Below are 21,424 nucleotides of genomic sequence, written 5' to 3' on the forward strand. Positions count from 1 at the left end.
CAGAGGTGAACAGTGTTGCTTCGGTGGTGTGGGATCGGTTCCAGCTTCTTCCTTCTGATGAAATGGACAAGGTGCTTTCAACTCTAAGGCCGACCACCTGCTTACTTGATCCTTGCCCTTCGTGGCTCATTATGAGCTGCAAAGATAGACTGGGAGAGAGGATCAAGCTGATGATAAATGCATCGCTTGAAGAGGGGAAAATGCCATCAGTGCTCAAGGAAGCGATAATAAAACCAATTTTAAAAAAGTCCTCCTTGAACCCTCAAGATCTGAACAACTTTCGCCCAGTCTCAAATGTGCCATTCTTAAGCAAGGCAGTTGAGCAGGTGGTGGCTAAACAGTTGCAAGCACACCTGGAAGAAGCGGATTATCTGGATCCATTTCAGTCGGGCTTCAGACCGGGACATGGGACTGAAACAGCCTTGGTCGCCTTGGTAGATGATATGAGAAGGGTGTGGGATAGAGGCGAAGGCACCTTCCTTGTCCTCCTTGATCTCTCAGCGGCTTTTGATACCGTCGACCACGCTATCCTCTTGGATCGCCTGCAGAGGTTAGGTATTGGGGGCACTGTATTGCAGTGGTTCCACTCCTTCCTCTCCGGGAGATACCAAAGAGTAGCATTGGAGGAAGAGGTTTCAGATCCCTGGCCCCTCACTTGTGGGGTGCCACAGGGTTCTATCCTCTCTCCAATGCTCTTTAACATCTATATAAAGCCGCTGGGAGCAATCATCAGGAGATTTGGGCTGCAACGTCATCAGTATGCGGATGACATGCAGCTCTATCTCTCATTTAAATCTTCACCAAGGTTGGCTGTGGAAACCCTGTCCAAGTGTCTGGAGTTGGTGAGTGGCTGGATGGGAAGGAATAAGTTGAAGCTGAATCCTGACAAAAGCGAGGTGCTGTTTGTGGGAGACAAGGGAAGGCTGGGAGATATAGAGCTGGTGCTTAACAGGGTACAATTGCCCTTGAAAGACCAGGTCCGTAGCCTGGGGGTCATTCTTGACTCCCAGCTGTCTATGGAGGCTCAAGTTTCAGCTGTGAGCCGGGCAGCTCTCTATCAACTCCATCTGATATGGAGGCTACGCCCCTACCTTCCCAATCATCTGCTCCCACCGGTGGTACATGCCCTGATCACCACTCGCCTAGACTACTGTAATGTGCTCTATGTGGGGTTACCCTTGAAAACGGTTCGGAAATTACAGCTGGTACAGAATGCAGCGGCACGTCTGATTGCAGGCAGCCGCCGTAGAGATCACATCACTCCTGTGTTGAAGGAGTTGCATTGGTTACCGGTTGTGTACTGAACCCAATTCAAGGTGTTGGTTTTAACCTTTAAAACCCTATACGGTTGTGGCCCAGCCTATCTGAAGGAGCGCCTCCAGCATCGACAGGGATGCCGCTCAACAAGATCGACCTCAGAGGGCCTTCTCTGGATCCCACCAGTCAAAATAGCTAGGCTGGTGAGGACTCGAGAGAGGGTCTTCTCAATAGTGGCCCCCACCCTCTGGAACTCTCTCCCAGGTGATATACGCCATGCCCCGTCTATAATGAGCTTCTGCAAGACCCTGAAGACTTGGCTTTTTAGGCGGGCGTTTGAGATGGGCTAGTTTTTTACTGTTTTTAAATTGTAATTGTTTTATATACTGTTTTATCTTGTACGTCGCCCAGAGTGGCTGGACAACCAGCCAGATGGGCGACTAACAAATTTAATAATAAATAAATAAAAATAAATAAAAATATTACCAGACTAAGGGAACCCACCCAATAGATCTGTAAGTTTTTTTATCAGACTGGGCCTCGCCTACTGCCTCCCTCTACTCTGAGCCCTCCCCACCCCAACCTTCAGGGGAAGACAGAGGCAGCAGCGATGTTGGGCACTCCCAGGCCTAGCTATCAGGGACTGGACTGACACTATAAATATGACACCAGCAATGGGAAAATGACACTTTGTGCATGATTCCCACTGAGAAGGCCCTGTCATTATGTAGAGACCTGGGGAGCCTGAAGCTTCTGCCTCCACATTCCCCCTATACCAAAGAAGTTTTCTGGGGGCCTTGGGGCAGCAGCAGATCCTTGCCTTGTGAGATGCTTAAAAAGGCTCAAGACCTTCCAGTAAGGCAGGCCAATATTTTCCCCTGTATAATAGAGGAATGCTACTAGGAAATGATAGCTTTCCTACATATTACTCAGAAATAAGCTCCTTTGAGGTCAATGCGGTCAAGGCAAGTGTATATACGATTACAGCCGAATGCTGCCCATTGTCATAACAGAGGTAAGAACTTAACTGGAGGCTTCCTAGTTTTCATTTTAGTCTCAACAAGATGACAATTTCTAAATTTTAGAATTTTTAGACAATTTCTAAAATGATCTTAAGAACATGTATCTTGCATTTAGAATAAAAAGCCAAGGTCATGAGAATATCTTCAGTATCTCCAGGATTCAAGGCAGAAACCCAAATGCAGCTGCCACTTCTTGCAATATGGGCTATTAGATTTTTTTACTAGATTCTGTGTGGACTGAAAGAGACCCCTTTGATATTAACCCCCCCAAATCACGATGTGTCTGACATATACAGATCAGTGAGCATATCTGACCTGAAGCAAGTGTTAATGAACCCCACCACACTTACATGAATGTTATATGAATTAGAATGTACAATTAGAACGGCTTGTTAGGTGCGTCTTCTCCCCCCCTTTTTCCTTGCTCCCCACCTTGCAGTCTACCCTAAGATCACAGAATCACTCTTCAGTGAAATATTTGTTTTATTAAAGCTACACCCACAGCTTGTTTTCTTATCCATCTGGAAGCCTTGTAAATGTTTTAAACAGTAGAGAGGTTCTAAAACCAAAACCCCAGAAGTGATTGCTGAAAAAAACCTCTGCTAACATTTTGAGTCAAGGCATGATCTAAATTTCTTTTTCATCAGCTGAGCTTCAGCTTCATACAAAGTTGCATAGCCTGAAATAACATTCTCAGTATAACCTTGAATCTTCTGTTAACCAACAGCTTTCCTTTCGTGATACTTCACTGAAAAGTTAAATAACTGTTTCAGTTACTGTTACACTAACTGTTAAAGAATGATAAAGTTGCTTGATAAAAGATTAATTCCTCAGTGTGACACTCTACAAAGTTAAGATTTGACTGAATTTGCTGGGTAGATCATACAAATAATATATTGTAAATTGCCTTGCTTTGTGTTCTTGACTGTCACTTCCTATTAATAATATTCTGTTTTAGCAGATGTCAGTGATTTGCCAGAGTTACATTACTCATTCCTTAACCAGGGGGTATATGCCTGAAGTTATTTATTGTGCCCTGCTCACCTTAAGAACTTCATAAGCAAGCATCAAAATGAAGAAAATGAAAGAGAAAATTAGGTGAAATATCTCTTTCCAAAAACAGCAGTACTGAAAAGGAAAAGATTTTAATTCTGTGCAAGATCCTTAATAATCAGTGGCCAAGTCTTTAGTATTACTTAAGGAGATAAAGTGAAGATAAGGCAGAATGTATATAAGAAAGAGCAAGCAACAAAAATTAAAGTCACAGATAATGGAATGAGGGTCTATTCACACTACATGCAGCCAAAGGGAAAGGGTACCCATGTTGACTTCCAGGGAATGAACATCCTGGGCCAAGTTGTTCAAGTGCATGCACCATTGTTATTGGGGTTTGCCACTGCAAACATGAAAGTGTCCTTCAGCCCATAAAGGCACATGGACACAACTAGCTTGGAATGGGGAGAGCTGGGACTCAACATGAGCTATATTTCCCCCTAATCCCAAGCCGTTAGATAAAACTGCCATTAACATCAGCACAATGTATTTATTGCCATGTAAAATGTTTAGGTACAGCATGAAAGACATATATCAGACAGGCACTTAGCAAAGTGTCACATACAAAAAATGGAAAAAACAGTTGACTGCATGTACATACACCTTTTCTCCTTAGTTAACTTTCCACAAGTGCCCCCTTTTATGGGAAGCATGTTTAACGGCAAATAACCTTAGCATGACAGTTTGTTCAACAGAAGAGAGGGAATGTCTGCAAAATTTCACCACACCCATCATCCCCTTTTATGAACAACAAGACAGCTAAGCGGGTGGCCTGAGGAATCACCTCCATGATACTCTCTTTGACATCAAAGGAATGCATAAAAAAGGAATCTGTGGATTGGAGTTGCTTGTGCTAGAGGAATGGAGAATTATGTTCCAGGCCCACCCTAAAACCCTTAGGTAGACTCTAATAAGCTGTAATAAAACACAATTTTCTTGCAATTTCGATTTCAACTTTATATCTACCTAAAATTCTTGTATTCCAAGAAACCCACAAATCTGTTCTGATCCTTTTAGGTTTTTTTACCCATTTGCTAGAAAACTTGACTGAAAGGGTACCATGTGAGTGATCACACCCCTATAACAGGGAGCTGCTTTGCTGCATTTATACAAATGCGTATCATTTACCAAATGCCACTCCTACTCTACTCCATTCAAAAATCACACATTCACATCCTGAATTGTTAACACAATCAGCAAAATAAAATTTGGCTTCTTCAAAAAAGGGATATAGTTAATGATATATCTTTCTCCTAATTAGAAATTGAGTTAGAACCCTGTTTGTACCATTTCTGACTTGGGTTTGAATAGTTCATTGTACTGGCTGATCAGGATTACACTATTATTATCCCCTTGATCTAATGTGATGTAAGAGGAAAGGGGAGGGGTTCAGGTCATACTCACTCCCTTCTTTATCGGTTTTGATTGCTTCCAACTGATCCACTTTAACATTCTGCTCCTTTGCTGGCTGCAGCCTCTTTGCGGTTGAAGGCAAGACTGAAAACAGCTCTCTCTCTCTCTCTCTCTCTCTCTCTCTTCCCCTCCCCTCCCATCTGATTTTCTAATGAAGCTTTATAGGTTTGCAACATGGTTTATTTCCTGCAATTTAGCACCACGCTATCATTCTGAACAGAGACTTTGTACCACCTCTGCAATTCACATATGCTGCCAACTTTTCTACAGGAACTGGGCTTTCTTTATGCTTTGGAAGTTTCAGCCATTCTGCCTTCAACGAGATCACATGTACATCAGAAGCATCTTGTGATTTACAAACATCACACAAACAATTAGCTGATCGCAAATAGCTCACTAACATAAGATTTAGCTGTTAGCTACAGTATTTACACGAAGAAGACATTTTATAATGATATTCATTTGTAATTTGATTTTCTCACACTTCCTGAACTACAAGGCATTGTGATTAGCTGGCTAAAAATGCTGGACTGCCATAGTATTTATGAATTCAAGGCCTGTCTTTTCTTTTCTTTTTTAAACCTATTTGGCGGTCTTCAGTCTATTCCAGTTGTACTTGGATGCGATGCTAAACCATGGTTTAGTGTTACAAGAATGAATCATTCTTCTTCTTAGGTTTTTGCACCCCTACTCTCCTTTCCTACTCTCTTGTAACAGCGAGAAAGTGTTAAGAAGCTTCTACGTCTGTTTTACACTAATTGTAGTTTAGTGTGTTGTTCAAAACCTGAACTGTGGTAAATCTTAACTATGGTTACTGGAAATAAGCCAGCTTCATAAACTATAGGTTAAAGTTGGTTTATTTCCAGTAACCACAGTGTTAAATGATATGGCAAGCTGCAGTTAATAAAAATGAAATGAAAACTACCAAACTCCTCCTTGTAGCTGCACCAGAGGAGGAAGGGGGGGCACACAAGCCCAAGGGAAAGATTAGTTTGGCATGATGAGAACAAGTCAATCATTTAATATTGTGTCCAAAAACCAGCCCATTCTCTATGGTAAACTAATGCCAAAATGACTTCAAAGGGAAAGCAAAATGAAGCTGAATTGCAATATGGTGTGGGAAATATATCATTTTGATATACAGCAGTGAGGACTATACCTAGTGTAGATTTTAGGTTCCTTTACATGGATAGGGAAGAAGCCACTCCTCTGCATTGAGGCTGCATATGTCACCTCTGGAATGGCTGACGGATTTTGACAATATGCTTTTCCCATACAAGCATCTGTAGGAATTGCTGCGGAATTCACCCTGAGGGATACAAAATTGTAACTCCAGAACTCACTCTAAAACTGATGTAGAAATTAGAAATTAGAGCCTTTTCCCATTAAATGCTGCTCAGCTACCTATGGAAATTAAAACTGGAAGATACCTACTTGTTTCATGGTAGATATTATAGCCCCTCCCCCAAATCTCATGTGTCTCTGACACTCTGAATTTTGAAAGCTCTATTTTAAAATGCTTGAACACTCTTAAGGTGTACAGTAGTATGGTTCAGGAAGAGCTGGTCACAAAAAAGCTTTGCTCATAATGAACGACATACCCATAAGAATTTTATCTCAAAAATCTTTAATTTATTACAGCATGAAGCTCTAGACTTGAAACCCCCAAAGAGGCGGACTCCTCCACAGAATCGTTGTGGGTGGTGATACCATGCCCCAGGAGGGATTTAATACTGGGAATGATCTATTGTCCCCCTGATCAAAATGCTCAGGGAGACCTGGAGATGAGATATGAAATTGAGGAAGCATCCGAACTAGGAAATGTGGTAGTAATGGGTGCCTTCAACTACCCAGACATAGACTGGCCGCATATGTGTTCCAGTCATGACAAAGAAGCAAGATTTCTAGATATTCTAAATGACTATTCCCTAGACCAGTTGGTCATGGAACTGACCAGAGGGACGGCAACCCTGGACTTAATTCTCAGGGGGGACCGGGATCTGGTGCGAGATGTAAGTGTTGTTGAACCGACTGGGAGCAGTGACCATAGTGCTATTAAATTAAACATACATGTAAATGGCCAATTGCCAAGAAAATCCAACATGGTCACATTTGACTTCAAAAGAGGAAACTTCACAAAAATGAGGGGATTGGTAAAAAGAAAGCTGAAAAACAAAGTCCAGAGGGTCACATCACTCGAAAATGCTTGGAAGTTGTTTAAAAACACTATATTAGAAGCTCAACTGAAGTGCATACCGCAGATCAGAAAAGGTACCGCCAGGGCCAAGAAGATGCCAGCATGGTTAACGAGCAAAGTCAAGGAAGCTCTTAGAGGCAAAAAGTCTTCCTTCAGAAAATGGAAGGCTTGTCCGAATGAAGAAAATAAAAAAGAACACAAACTCTGGCAAAAGAAATGCAAGAAGACAATAAGGGATGCTAAAAAAGAATTTGAGGAGCACATTGCTAAGAACATAAAAACCAACAACAAAAAATTCTATAAATACATTCAAAGCAGGAGACCATCTAGGGAGGCGATTGGACCCTTGGATGATAAGGGAGTCAAAGGTGTACTAAAGAACGATAAGGAGATTACAGAGAAGCTAAATGAATTCTTTGCATCTGTCTTCACAGTGGAACATATAGGGCAGATCCCTGAACCTGAACTAACATTTGCAGGAAGGGATTCTGAGGAACTAAGACAAATAGTGGTAACGAGAGAGGAAGTTCTTAATGAACAATATAAAAACTGACAAATCACCAGGCCTGGATGGCATCCACCCAAGAGTTCTCAAAGAACTCAAATGTGAAATTGCTGATCTGCTAACTAAAATATGTAACTTGTCCCTCGGGTCCTCCTCTGTGCCTGAGGACTGGAAAGTGGCAAATGTAATGCCAATCTTCAAAAAGGGATCCAGAGGGGATCCCGGAAATTACAGGCCAATTAGTTTAACTTCTGTCCTTGGAAAACTGGTAGAAAGTATGATTAAAGCTAGATTAACTAAGCACATAGAAGAACAAGCCTTGCTGAAGCAGAGCCAGCATGGCTTCTGCAAGGGAAAGTCCTGTCTCAGTAACCTATTAGAATTCTTTGAGAGTGTCAACAAGCATATAGATAGAGGTGATCCAGTGGACATAGTGTACTTAGACTTTCAAAAAGCGTTTGACAAGGTACCTCACCAAAGACTTCTGAGGAAGCTTAGCAGTCATGGAATAAGAGGAGAGGTCCTCTTGTGGATAAGGAATTGGTTAAGAAGCAGAAAGCAGAGAGTAGGAATAAATGGACAGTTGTCCCAATGGAGGGCTGTAGAAAGTGGAGTCCCTCAAGGATCGGTATTGGGACCTGTACTTTTCAACTTGTTCATTAATGACCTAGAATGAGGAGTGAGCAGTGAAGTGGCCAAGTTTGCTGATGATACTAAATTGTTCAAGATTGTTAAAACAAAAAGGGATTGCGAAGAGCTCCAAAAAGACCTCTCCAAACTGAGTGAATGGGCGGAAAAATGGCAAATGCAATTCAATATAAACAAGTGTAAAATTATGCATATTGGAGCAAAAAATCTGAATTTCACATATACGCTCATGGGGTCTGAACTGGCAGTGACCGACCAGGAGAGAGACCTCGGGGTTGTAGTGGACAGCACGATGAAGATGTCGACCCAGTGTGCGGCAGCTGTGAAAAAGGCAAATTCCATGCTAGGGATAATTAGGAAAGGTATTGAAAATAAAACAGCTGATATCATAATGACGTTGTATAAATCTATGGTGCGGCCGCATTTGGAATACTGTATACAGTTCTGGTCGCCTCATCTCAATAATAATAATAATAATAATAAAATATTATTATATTATATTAAAATAAATATTATAGAGTTGGAAAAGGTTCAGAAGAGGGCAACCAGAATGATCAAGGGGATGAAGCGACTCCCTTACGAGGAAAGGTTGCAGCATTTGGGGCTTTTTAGTTTAGAGAAAAGGCGGGTCAGAGGAGACATGATAGAAGTGTATAAAATTATGCATGGCATTGAGAAAGTGGATAGAGAAAAGTTCTTCTTCCTCTCTCATAATACTAGAACTCGTGGACATTCAAAGAAGCTGAATGTTGGAAGATTCAGGACAGACAAAAGGAAGTACTTCTTTACTCAGCGCATAGTTAAACTATGGAATTTGCTCCCACAAGATGCAGTAATGGCCACCAGCTTGGATGGCTTTAAAAGAAGATTAGACAAATTCATGGAGGACAGGGCTATCAATGGCTACTAGCCATGATGGCTGTGCTGTGCCACCCTAGTCAGAGGCAGCATGCTTCTGAAAACCAGTTGCCGGAAGCCTCAGGAGGGGAGAGTGTTCTTGCACTTGGGTCCTGCTTGCGGGCTTCCCCCAGGCACCTGGTTGGCCACTGTGAGAACAGGATGCTGGACTAGATGGGCCACTGGCCTGATCCAGCAGGCTCTTCTTATGTTCTTAGACTTCATAGATAAAACAGTGCTTCCAGGGGAGATTTTTCAAAGTACAGTCCAAATTTAGAAGACTCAACTCTTAACTCTGGTAAGAGTTAGCTATTCTCATAATATACTATTTATCTTCTGATTCAACATTATTTATTTATTTATCGTATTAGTAACTTTTTTTCAAACTGAAAACTCAAAACAACTTACAACTTTAAAAACAGATATAAAAACAAGAATAAAAACATCATAAAATACTTAAACTAAACAAAATCCAACTTCTCTCCACCTGACTAACAACAAACAGAAAATTAAACTCCAAAGGCCTGGGTGAATAAAACACAGTTGTTTTACCTGGTGCCTAAAGACAGCCAGTGATGGTGCCAGGCTTGCCTTCCTGGGGAGAGCATTCCACAAATGGGGAACCACTGCTGAGAAGGCCTATTCTTGTGTTGCCAACCTCTGCACTTTCCTCGGCGGGGGAACACAGAGAAAGGCCTCTGATGACAAACACAGGGTCTGGATTGGTTTATGTGGAAAGAGGCGTTCCTTGAGGTACTGGGGTCCTGAGCCACATAAGGCTTTATAGGTCTAAACCAGCACTTTGAATTTGACCTGGAAACTAATCGGTAGCCAGTTCAGCCATGTCAGAATTTGTGTTCTGTGTTCTGACCATCTTGCCCTGGTCAGAAGTCTGACTGCTGAGTTCTGCACCAGCTGCAGTTTCCGAACCATCTTCAAAGGCAGCCCCATGCATAATGCATTGCAGTAATCTAACCTAGAGATTACCAGAGCATAGACAACAGAGGATAGGCCATCCCTGTCCTGAGAAGGATATACCTGGGGCAGCAGCCAAAGCTTCTGGAAGGCACTTTGCACCACCAATGCCACCTAGGCCTCAAGCAACAATAATGGATCCAGAGGTGTCCCCCAGCTACACACCTGTTCCTTTAGAGAGAATGTAACCCCATCCAGAGCAGGACATGTCCCCCCCATCCACCCACTAACAGTGACTGGGCCTTATCTGGATTAAGTTTCAGTTTGCTGGCTCTCATCCAGTACATTACCAAATCCAGATACTGATCCAGAATATCCACTGCCACACCTGCAGATGTAAAGGAGAAACAGAGCTGCATATCATCAGCATATTGCTGGCAATGCATTCCAAAACTCCAGATGACTCCATTCAGTTGTTTCCTGTAGATGCTAAGCAGCATAGGGCAAAGAACTGAACCCTGTGGGATCCCACACTGAAGGCTCCATGGGCCCAAGTAACAATTCTCAAGCACCACCTTCTGAAAATGACGATCCAAGTAGGACTGGAACCACTGGAAAGCAGTGCCACCCCCACCCCCCAACTCAGACAGACATTCCAGAAAAATATTATGGTCAATGGTATTGAAAGCTACTGAGAGATCAAGGAGGAATAATAGGGATACGCTCCCCCATCTCTCTCCCAACAAAGGTCATACAGGGTGACCAAGGCAGTTTCCGAGCCAAAACTAGGCCTAAACCCTGACTGAAATGCTAGTTGTAAGGATAAACATCTTCTTTTTGCTTTTGAAGCCTATTTGGTTATAAGCTGTGTTGAGAAGTTTGTTTGGGAAGGATATCCTCTAGCAACTTTTCAAACATCCCGTTTGGATGCCATGGAAGAACACTAACAATACACACCATGTGATTTGCATGAGTAAAGTGTTGGGTGCTCCAACGGCTGGTAGTCAATTAGAGTTTTAGTAAATTAGCAGAGTTTAGCTTAGTGTAGCTTGCTCAACCCTCTGTGCTGCATGGGCATGATTTTACCTGAGAGAAAGCGAGCTTTTACCTTGCTTTCAATCACTCAGACTTAGACTTGGTTTCAAAATAAGAAAAGACTACTGTATTAATAGAAATACACACTGCATAGGAAAAGTGCTATTTCTAGCTAGCTAAGTAAGTTGGTAGAGAGAGAAAGAAAGCAAAAGCAAAAGCGAGACCAAAAGGAGATAGAAACACAGTTCGAACCCTAAATGCAACAATACAGTGCCTAGTACGTAAGGACAAAGAGGACTATTACAATAGTTACTGTATAGAAATAGAAGAGGACAACAAAAAGGGTAGAAGAAGAGCCCTATTCCAAAAGATTAGAGAAATGAAAGGGAAATTTAAACCAAGAGTAGGGATGTTGAATTATCAACAGGGGAACAAACTGACTGACCGAGATGAAATAAAAGGAAGATGGAAGCAATACACTGAAGAACTCTATAAAAGAGATGCAAGGATGACAGATTCATTCAGAGAAGAACCATATAATGAAGAACCAGAAATTTTAGAATGTGAGGTGAAAGCTGCTCTTAAAATACTTGGAAGAAACAAATCACCAGGAACAGATGGCACACCAATACAATTGCTAAAAGTGACTGAGACTGAGACTGAATCTGTCCAAATTTTGACAAAAAATTGTCAAGAAATATGGAAAACTAAATAATGGCCCACAGACTGGAAGCGTTCAATATACATCCCAAGTCCAAAGAAAGGAGATCCCAGGGAATGCAGTAATTATCGAACTATTGCCTTAATATCACAAGCAAGTAAAGTAATACTCAAGATTCTACAACCAAGGCTCTTACCATATATGGAGCGAGAAATGCCAAATGTCCAAGCTGGATTCAGAAAGAGAAGAGGTACCAGAGATCATATCGCGAACATAAGTTGGAGAATATCAGAAGGTAATCACCCTGTGCTTTAGATTACAGCAAAGCCTTTGATTGTGTAGATCATGAAAAACTATGGAATGCTTTAAAAGAAATGGGGGTGCCACAGCATCTGATTGTCCTGATGGGCAACCTATACTCTGGACAAGAGGCTACTGTTAAGGACAGAATATGGAGAAACCGATTGGTTCCCAATTGGAAAGGGTGTGAGACAGGGGTGTATTTTATTACCGTTTGTTTAATCTGTATGCAGAATATATATGGAAAGCGGGATTGGACCAAGATGAAGGTGTGAAAACTGGAGGGAGAAATATCAATAATTTAAGATATGCAGATGATACCATACTACTAGCAGAAACCAGTAATGATTTGAAACGAATGCTGATGAAAGTTAAAGAGGAAAACACAAAGCAGGACTACAACTGAACATCAAGAAAACTAAAGTAATGACAACAGAATATGTATGTAACTTTAAAGTTGACAATGAGGACATTGAATTTGTCAAGGATTATCAATACCTCGGCACAATGGAGGCAGTCAAGAAATCAGAAGAAGGTTAAGATTGGGGAGGGCAGCTATGAGAGAATTAGAAAAGGTCCTCAAATGCAAAGATGTAGATCTGAAGTCACGATCATTCTGACCATAGTATTCCTGATCTCTATGTATGGATGTGAAAGTTGGACAGTGAAAAAAGCGGATTAAGAGAAAAATCAACTTATTTGAGATGTGGTGTTGGAGGAGAGTTTTGTGCATACAATGGACTGCAAAAAAGACAAATAATTGGGTGTTAGAACAAATTAAACCAGAACTATCACTAGAAGCTTAAAATGATGAAACTGAGGTTATCATACTTTGGACACATCATGAGAAGACATGAGAAAAGACAATAATGCTGGGAAAAACAGAAGGGAGTAGAAAAAGAAGAAGACCAAACAAGAGATGGGTTGATTCCATAAAGGAAGCTACAGACCTGAACTTACAAGATCTGAACAGGATGGTTCACGACAGATGCTACTGGAAGTAGCTGATTCATAGGGTCGCCATAAGTCATGACTGACTTGAAGGCACATAACAAGTAAGTTGGAAGCTGCAATGACCATGCCTAGACATTGCTAGAGGAGAGGAGACAAAAATAGCATGGCTTCTTCTCCTCTGTTGGCTGGCAGAGAAGAGAGAAACAGGAAAGTGAGTCAGAGGTGTGAATAGCTCCCTCAGACATATCAATTTACATCGAAGGAAGATGGACAGAAAAGATGAGCACAGGCCAGTGGCAGCCTAGCTAGCTATGAAGATTATCTCTCTCCCTGTGCAAAGAGGACCAAATGGAGTTGCTCTTGTCACACTTTGAACATCAAGCATAAATGTTTCTGCTCCCTTTATTTGATAGGCTCATTGGGTTGGAAGTGAGTTGAAGATCTTCTAGGCAACTCCCCCCATTTTGCATGGCATAGACAGCATTAAACCAACTGCAGGGTAGCCTCACATTATCAGTCTTGACCTTATGATGAAATTGTAATAGAGAAAAGGCAGAATTAGCAGCGGCGGCAGCAGAATGATGATGATGATGCCAAAAATATTCAGCATGCTCCCTTGTGCCCTCCCCATCTTCATAACTATTAGGCACAGCTCAGATATTTAAAGAGACTGGGAGGGGAGAGGAAGAAAAAGAAAAGCTCTCTGCTGCGATTCACATATGCAGTGCCCCCTGGTGCAGATGCAAAAGGCCATATAAACACGTTATTGCTATTTGAAGGCTGAACTTCATAAACACTGAAAACACCTACCTGTCCCCTTCAGCGCAGAACCCCAAAGGTGGCAATGGAAAAATGAATTATTTCTCAAAGCCTTGAGTGTGGGAAGCAAACATGAAATCTTTGTGCTCTTGATTCATTTGTGTGTATATCGTTCTACCCAGGCAACTGCTTTGAAGCTCGACCGCTTTATGCATCACAGTCATTTCAAGAGCATGACAGGATGGGGAATCACATGGACAGTTTTACGTGGGTGACCCAGAAAGGGAGGGGGATTCATAAATGTTGCCCTGTGCATTATGGGAGTTGCTGGTTAAACTAAATTCAGAAGCAGATGGGGGTAATCCGAATTTACACTGCAAGCAAATGCTTTAGACTGTTTGCTTTTATAAATGATGAACATTATATAGCAATGGCAGAGTTCTTCCTTGCTCACCTCTCACCTACCAACTATAAGCCAATAAGTGACTTCATACTGCTGAAAATTAATAGTCTAAGAATGTGACGTATTTTGAACCCCTTTCTTATGGATTATTACTCTATAGCTCATTGTAGGAACTGATCCCTATGCATCTCCTATATGTACTTTAAAGGCTGTTTCTGCATCTACATTAACAGCTATAGCATTGTTAAAAGCAGGGGTTGGCAAGCTTTATTCTGTCAAAGGTTGCATTTCCTCAGGGGCAATCTGTCAGTGGCTGCATGTCAGTGGCAGGCAGAGCTAGAGCTAATGATTGGTGAAGCCTGACAAAAGTGTTAATTAATTAATCAGTCTGGGAAAAGAAATCCAAGCAACATTTTGTTGTGAGTTCCCATTATGAGACTCCACCCCCCCCAGTTTCTTGTGCTGTCAGTGGGTGAATGTTTGCAATGTGATCAAGTGCATGCTATTGTTACATCTGAATATGAGGCTGGTTAATCTGCAGAACCAGTTACAGGCATACCCTGCTTAAAGTCGCTTCACTTAAAGTCGCCTCGCTATAAAGTACATGCTGCATACTCCACCATACCCCACTTTAACATACGCGCTTCGCAATAACGGACACTTAATGGCATGACGCCGCTGCCATCTAGTGGCGATTGCCGTGCAGTACATGCATAGATAATTGCTTCACTTTAAGTACATTTTCACTTTACATACACGGTCCAGTCCCATTGCATATGTTAAAGTGGGGTATTCCTGTAGGTGACATTTCTGCCCCACCTTCATTTTTAAAGGCTCTATGGCAAACAGAATAAATAGGCATCCTTTCCTCCATTTGCTGACCTTTCTCTACCTGTCTATTTTAATACTCAGTTACTTATAAAATGTATTTTGGTCACTATTTCCAATGCACCCTAAACAGCAGTGCTGCTGTGAACAACCATGCATCTTTTTAAAAAATGCACACCTGCAGAGCTGCACACAACCTTGCAAAAGGCTAAGTAATTAATATTCCATCTCTGAATGTAGCTGAAATTCAGAGTCCTTTAAACATGCGAAATTCTTTCTCTGAGTCTATGAGACAGCAAGTAAATGTATTTCAGAAAGCTTCTTCTTCTAATGTCCACTGTACATCTTCTTTTAGACCTTACATCTCCAATGTTAGCCGAATGGATTCCAAGCTACATTTAATAGATACCGTACTGACTGAATACCCTCTCTGTTGATGATCTTAAAAATCGATACTCTTTAGCCACAGTCCAGTCTTCTTCTGACCCTTGACTACACTCTTTAGGGGGGCAGGTTTCAGGGGGGAAATCTATAACAACTATATCTGAAAGAGGGAGATATAATAGGAGGAAACCATTCTATCATCGCAAGAAAAATGCAACTTCCTGCTGGTTGATGACCCCTACTCGACTACCCCAGCCAAATAGACAGGTATACTCAGAAGACACCCCCCCCCCGGGCTTTTAGTCCTGCTTCTTAATGCCAGGTCGGTGAATGACAAGTCTGTGATCATCCAGGATCTTATCCTGGATGAACAGGCCGACCTGACATGTATTACTGAGACCTGGTTGGATGAATCCGGTGGGGTTAACCTCACCGGTCTTTGCCCACCAGGTTTCTCTGTTCAACAACAGGCTAGACCCAGGGGTTGGGGAGGGGGAGTCGCAGTGGTTTATCACGATTCTATTTCTGTGACCAGATGTCCTCTCCTGCAAATTACTGGGTTTGAATGTCTCTATCTGAAGTTTGGTGGCAAGGATAGAATAGCGTTTCTGTTGGTCTACCGTTCTCCTCGTTGTCCAACAGTCTCTCTACCCGGGCTATCTAGGCTGGTCTCAGGGTTGATGCTGGAATCTCCCAGACTATTAGTTCTGGGCGACTTCAATGTCCACACCGATTCATCCCTCAGGGGAGTGGCCCGGGACTTCATGGCGGCCATGACAACCATGGGGTTGACTCAACTAATTTCTGCCCCCACTCATGTTGCGGGACACACCCTTGATCTCGTTTTTTATGCAGGACTGGACGAGAATGATCTCGGAATAAGGGATCTTTCAATAGTTCCGCTGTCATGGACGGATCATTTCCTGGTCAGATTTAGACTAACTGCAACTCATACCCTCCGTGAGGAGAAGAGACCTATTAGAATGGTCTGCCCCAAGAGATTAATGGATCCTAGTGGTTTCCTGTCAGCTCTTGGGGAATTCCCTGTTTCTCGAGTAAGCCATTCAGTCGAAGCCCTGGTCAATTTATGGAACAATGCAATGACTAGGGCAGTGGATTCTATTGCTCCCGAGCGTCCCCTTGTGCGTCTTCGGGCCAGATCAGCTCCGTGGTTTTCCAGTGAACTGATGACTATGAAGCGCACTTGTAGGGGTCTAGAGCGACGCTGGTGGAAAACTCGGAGCTTATCTGATAGACTTTGTGTTAAGGAATTCTCAAAGATCTATGCGGCAGCACAAAGAACTTTTTTTCCGGTCTCTATTTCTTCAGCTGACAATCAGCCAGCTGAACTCTACCAGGTGGTCAGAGGGCTGCTTAATCCTGACCACCACGAGTCTATTGAAGGCCATTCACTCATCCGCTGCCAAGAATTTGCCTTACACTTTGAGAACAAAGTCGCTCAGATTCGTTCCGACTTAGACACCAATATTCATGCAGTCTCTGGGGATGTACCTCTGGATTCTGTTTGTCCTATTACGTTGGATTCTTTTCAGCTTATTCACCCCGAGGATATAGATAAGCTTCTTGGTGACATGAGATCTACCACCTGCCTACTTGATCCTTGTCCTTGTTGGATCATAAAGCAGGCCAGAGGGGGATTGGCTAATTGGGTTTGGGGTGTAATTAATGCCTCTCTCCAACAAGGCTACCTTCCTGGACGTCTAAAAGAGGCCATAGTAAGACCATTATTAAAGAAACCCTCTTTAGATCCCCTCTGTCTAGACAATTTCCACCCAGTTTCTAATCTTCCATTCTTAGGTAAAATTGTTGAACGAGTAGTTGCCACCCAACTCCAACACTTTTTGGATGAAACTGATTATTATGATCCATTCCAATGTGGTTTCAGGCCGGGCCATGGGACGGAAACGGCTTTGGTTGCCTTAGTAGATGACCTTCGTAGGGAACTAGAAAGGGGGAGTGTGTCCCTGTTGGTTCTCCTTGATCTCTCAGTGGCTTTCGATACCATTGACCATGGTATCCTCCTGGACCGTCTCTCCGGGATGGGGCTTCGAGGTACTGTTTTGCAGTGGCTCCGCTCCTTCCTGGAGGGTAGGACTCAGAAGGTTTTACTCAGGGACTTCTGCTCAGACCCCTGGCCTCTAACATGTGGGGTCCCTCAGGGTTCGGTGTTGTCCCCGATGTTATTTAATATCTATATGAAGCCGTTGGGCGAGGTCATCCGGAGGTTTGGAGTGCGATACCATCAATATGCTGATGATACTCAGCTTTATTTTTCCTTTCCCCCAGACACTAGGGAAGCCGTCCGCCCTTTGAACCAATGCCTGACTTCAGTGATGGACTGGATGAAGGTGAATAAGCTGAAACTAAATCCAGACAAAACAGAAGTGCTCCTCGTTAGTCGTAGGACTGATCTGGACATTGGGAATTTACCTATGTTGGACGGGGTTGCACTCCCCCTGAAGACCCAGGTTCGCAGTTTGGGTGTGCTTCTGGATTTGGCTCTGAACCTGGAGGCCCAGGTCTCAGCAGTATCCAGGAGCGCTTTTGCCCAGTTAAGACTGGTCCGCCAACTGCGCCCGTTTCTGGAGATATCCGACTTGACGAAGGTAACACATGCCTTAGTTACATCCCGATTAGACTACTGCAACGCGCTCTACGTGGGGCTACCTCTGAAAACAGCTTGGAAGCTTAAATTAGTTCAGAGAGCGGCAGCTAGAATGTTAACAGGAGCCGGCCTACGGGCCCATACAACTCCCCTTTTACAACAACTACACTGGCTGCTGATCTGCTTCCGAGCTCAATTCAAAGTGCTGGTTTTAACCTTTAAAGCCCTACATGGCTTGGGCCCTCTCTATTTGTCTGGGCGTATATCTTCCTATGAACCCTCCCGGCCCTTGAGGTCCTCCGCTGATCCTTCTCTTGTGATTCCCCCAACCTCTCAAGTCCATCTAATGGGAACCAGAACTAAGGCCTTTTCTGTTATTGCCCCCAGACTTTGGAATTCTTTACCGATAGAGGTGCGGTTATCTCCTTCTCTTGTTATATTCCGTCGCCAGGTCAAGACGTTCCTTTTTCGTCAAGCATTTAATTTGAGCGATATATAGGATGTTTTTATTGCTTGACAGGCTCTTGCTGCTGATATGCTTAGTTAATATTGTTTTTATTATGCTAATTTTAATCTTTATATGGGATTGTTCTTTGCTTTTTGTTCGCCGCTCTGAGTCCTCGGAGATAGAGCGGGTTATAAATGTTTTAAATAAATAAATAAATAAAATAAGTAGTACTAACAAAGACATTGGGGAGGGGGGCAGGGAAAAAGAAGATTCAAGAGCAACTATGTGCTAGCTACAGCTCCAAGTATCTCATGCTATTGCATTATAAGAGGGAAATGAAGAATTGTTTATTTCTTTCATAGCATTTCCTTGTTGGCCGTTCCCTATTACTGTGACATATCGAAGCCAGAAAAGCTAAAACAAAAAACAAAACAAAACAAAACTCCCTGCAGTACTGGAAAAGTTTCAGGGGAAAAAACCCCAAAAATATACGTGTCACCACTGATTACATATTTGCACAAATTCAGGTTCTGAAGTCTCCAAAGAGGCTTCAGTGACATCACCCACAAAATGCTCTGTGTAGATAACCATCTGCCACCAAGAGTGATGAACATGCATTGGAAGTACAGGGTATAGGATTTTAACAAACAAATAAAGAATATGATTTTTTGCTGTTTGTTTTTCATTACTTTTTAATGACAGTTATGCACCCTAACCCTGAAATTCTTTTGAAATTCATAATGAACAACAAGTGAATATTCCACTTTTGTACCTGTGTGGTCAGCTTTCATCAGGCTAGGTCCGTGAAGCTGATAGGCACTGCTGAAGCATTCTAAGAACTTGATTATTTTAACTCCTTACTTAGTTTGATGAGAAACTGTTCCAATTTTCTTTAGTCCAGTTCTAGTATCCCTATTGCTGATGAGGTGGGCAGGGTGTGGATTCACACTCTCATCCTGTGTCCGTTGCCTGCCCTCATAATTCCCACTTACTGACAGCAGGCTCCACTTCCATATGTGGAGGAGGAGTGTGTGTGGTGGTGGTGGGTGAGCGGAAGAATTGAGGATACATGTTGCAAGAACAGGCACCTGCTCTGTGGGGGCAGTTGGTTATTGTCTGATAGAGATTACTGTTGCCTGTGCATACTGTTACCCGCACAGTGTTTTGCTCTATAAAGTTTGACCCGTTCACTAGAATCAAACTCCTAGAATAATTCTTACATTTCTTACATTTTGTTTTATTTTATGTACACCGCCCAGAGAGCCCTTGGGCTTAGGGCGGTATATAAATTAAATTAAATAAATAAAAAATAAATAAAATACATTTGGTGCTTGAACAAGCCTTTAAGCTGCAGCAGATTGTGAGTTTTCCAATATTTACCCAAATGCAACCATATATGTAACATGTGTGATAGATATGTGGAAACAGACATGCAGTTGTAGTTTCTGTGAGATGTAGTTGTATGGAATCCTAGAATTCCTACTATACAGTATCTTGCAGATAAACCACTTCAAAATCCTCACACCACCAAAGCCTTACTTTGAATCTATCCTTTAAGGTAATGACATGGATCTTATCTACATCACAGCTTATTACAATTCAGGCATGTACACTTTGAACTCATTGCCTTTCTGTCCATCCATCACCTATTTTATGCATAGCTGAGCTTGACCGATATGCAATTACAGCTTGGGCCAGGCAAAATGGACAGAGGCAGGCTAAGACCAGGAAAACAAAAGGCAAAAGATAAATCTTATTGTTCACAGAAAAATATTGTTTGGGTGAGTGGTATATACGTTTGCTAAATAAACACTTTCCAGATGTTTTAGCATAAATGTGACTGGTTAAAATCAGCACTGTCCCATGTCTCCTCATCTGTTGTGGTGGAGGAATAAAGCATCTTTCCCCCTATAACATGAGGTCTTTGGGTGTTCCAACAATCTATCGTTTTTCCCTCTGAGGGAATGAAGTGTGGCATATGCCCTGGATGGGAATTTACTGAATGATTGGCCTTTGCTACAGTTTTGCAAGGATGGGAACAGCTGGAGAGAGAGAGAGACTGCCATGGGAAATTTTCCTTAACGTGTCATGGAATGCATAAACCTCTCCAATGATAGGGTGATGGTTGCCAATGTGGTCAATATGGGAGTAGAGCTGTTGTATTCCACATACAGCCAGAAACTGTATCCCTGTTACTAGCAACTGCCAGGTGCTAGAGTTTGCAATTGTAGGATAAAGTGCACAGTTCTAATACAGTTTCCAAATTTTGAAAATAAATCCTTCAATCACAGAATTGCACAGTTCAAAATGACTTGTCAATGGACTTGTTCTTTTTTTTAAAGTTGCTTTTACTATGAGCAAGATTATTGTGATTTCTTCTCAAGGACTTTGATTATGTGCTTAATTTTAACAAGCCATTCTTTACAACTTTTTGAAACCCAGACATTTAAACTGACAAGAAAGTTAAGCAGTGGGTGCAACCATGATAACAAACCAGAGTATTAATCTCTAATCACAAAAGCAAAACACATACGAAAATGAAAGGAAAAGAAGCATTGCTAACTTCTGGACACTGTATTTGCACTGTACGCCCAGCCCCACTGACGTTTGAACCATCTGTGGAGGATCATGCCATTGCCACTTCATTGGAACAAAATGAAACCAGTAACACTGGAATATGCCTGTAAAGCAAACATAATTTGAATATCTTATGACTGCTGTAAAAGTTATTCATTTAACATTTATTCCTGTTTCACAGGCTGGCTCTGTCAACAATACTGTTGCTTATGATGTTTGCCCTGCTTCTGGAAGGATATATGTTGCAAGGCAAGTATCATAACATTGTTCCAAATGTCCCACAGACAACACTCTTTAGGCAATTTAGAAAACTTCATACCTTTACTACTTTTCTAATGAAAACCAAACCAACAGCATATTTCAAAGCCTAACAGCACTCTACATCTCAATCATTTCTTCTGCATGGTGCTCCCTGGAACCAGTAAAAAAATCTAGATCTTAGCAGACAGAACAGGGGACAATCTGGACAATGTATTCAATGAAAACAGAATCCAAAGCGCTTCAATCATCCTACTATGTCACAGAGGAAAAAGATACAGACC

At 42.2% G+C, this 21,424-nt stretch overlaps 1 protein-coding gene across 8 annotated transcripts in view; it reads right to left on the reverse strand.

Annotated features, from left to right (window-relative positions):
- KALRN (kalirin RhoGEF kinase) overlaps nucleotides 1–21,424 on the reverse strand; it is an 872,788-nt gene that overhangs the window by 162,493 nt on the left and 688,871 nt on the right. Inside the window, exon 35 of one of the 8 annotated variants that reach the window (XM_061609055.1) lies at nucleotides 20,921–20,986. The exons of the other annotated variants lie outside the window; for them this stretch is intronic. Coding sequence (XP_061465039.1) covers nucleotides 20,948–20,986 — 39 coding nt within the window. The 3' untranslated portion in view covers nucleotides 20,921–20,947. Of the gene's footprint in view, nucleotides 1–20,920; nucleotides 20,987–21,424 lie in introns of those variants that run through there. 8 annotated transcript variants of the gene reach the window in all.

Source organism: Rhineura floridana, chromosome 2, assembly GCF_030035675.1.
Source record: "Rhineura floridana isolate rRhiFlo1 chromosome 2, rRhiFlo1.hap2, whole genome shotgun sequence".
Taxonomy (NCBI): domain Eukaryota; kingdom Metazoa; phylum Chordata; class Lepidosauria; order Squamata; family Rhineuridae; genus Rhineura; species Rhineura floridana.